At 48.6% G+C, this 1,121-nt stretch overlaps 1 protein-coding gene across 1 annotated transcript; it reads left to right on the plus strand.

The window, feature by feature from the left end:
* Positions 1–319: 319 nt before the first annotated feature.
* On the plus strand, positions 320–493 carry PPTG_21477 (hypothetical protein; the record flags this gene model as incomplete). The annotated part of the gene is made up of 2 exons (XM_008897488.1): positions 320–331; positions 407–493. 2 exons carry the CDS (start codon positions 320–322, stop codon positions 491–493), a joined length of 99 nt encoding a protein of 32 aa, XP_008895736.1.
* Positions 494–1,121: the final 628 nt, after the last annotated feature.

Here is a 1,121-nt window from a genome sequence, read left to right on the forward strand (position 1 = left end):
TGGAACGGAGCTGTGGTGGCCGTGGTTGTTATAGTCAATTGGAGGAGTGCTACGAGAGGCGTTACTCTACGAAGACTGCGGTCTAGCCAAGTAACAGGAAGTGGATGGCGAGGGCTCTCGGAGCGTACTGGATGACTGAGGAGTGAGGACGACTAAGTGTGGAGCGTCGGTGTGGACCCGTGCCTATGCCGAGCGCCAAAACCGCGAGTCCGGTGCCGGAGGCAAGGACTCCTGGAAAGTGTTCCGGCTACACCTATAGTGGAGAAGGATTGCGCTGTGCGATCGGCGCCTGATAAACGGGAGCTCTTTGCTCTACAAGATGCTGAGAGAGGTAGCTGCAAGTAGCTCAGTCGTGATTTTTCCTTCTAACAAGAACACAAGAATACATCAACTTTACTTTCTTTAGAGCTACGCTTACTCGACTTCCTACGTTGGCCCAAGATACACGACCCCGATTATAGAGGAAGGCGACGACAACGCCAAAACCTTTTGAGTTTTGTCCTTTTGTCGGGGTTCGTGACGATAGTTGCCAGAAGACTTGCGTGTTGTCCAGCACCAAATAATTGTCTCAGTACCATCTTGTTTTGGAATACACGTGCAAGATACGCGTGTATTGAATACCAGCAGATTTCATTGGCACGCTCAGACTTTCGCGGTTTTGATTTGACATATCTCGGAGCAAGGTCTTAAACTGATCAAATCATGTGTGCTGATCACGAACATAACGGGTAATTTCAAGCAGGTCTGTCCTGACATCTTTCACGATCGGAAGATTGTAAATATCTTCCAGCTGGAGGGTTAGTAGATGTGCTGCACAGCCACCACCGAAATCGACCTAGAAAGCTCCACTATTTCCACTGATTTCGTCACATTACCGGCGTTATCACCAGCTACAATACCTCAGCGGCACTTTGACTTCATTGACGGTCTGTCCAAGATGGTAGGCCATTTACTCTCCAGTATGATGATCAATATCAGACGCCAGTGAGGACCAGAACAAAGATGGCATCCCTGGAACTGTAACGGGGTTACACGCAAGTGGCTACATGTAGCCACTTGATTACGACAATGGGTTTCACATTGGTGTGAGATACACCAATGGTTACATTTGACAGACCACT

Source organism: Phytophthora parasitica (genome assembly GCF_000247585.1).
Source record: "Phytophthora parasitica INRA-310 unplaced genomic scaffold supercont2.5, whole genome shotgun sequence".
In the NCBI taxonomy this organism is placed as follows: Eukaryota; Oomycota; class Peronosporomycetes; order Peronosporales; family Peronosporaceae; genus Phytophthora; species Phytophthora nicotianae.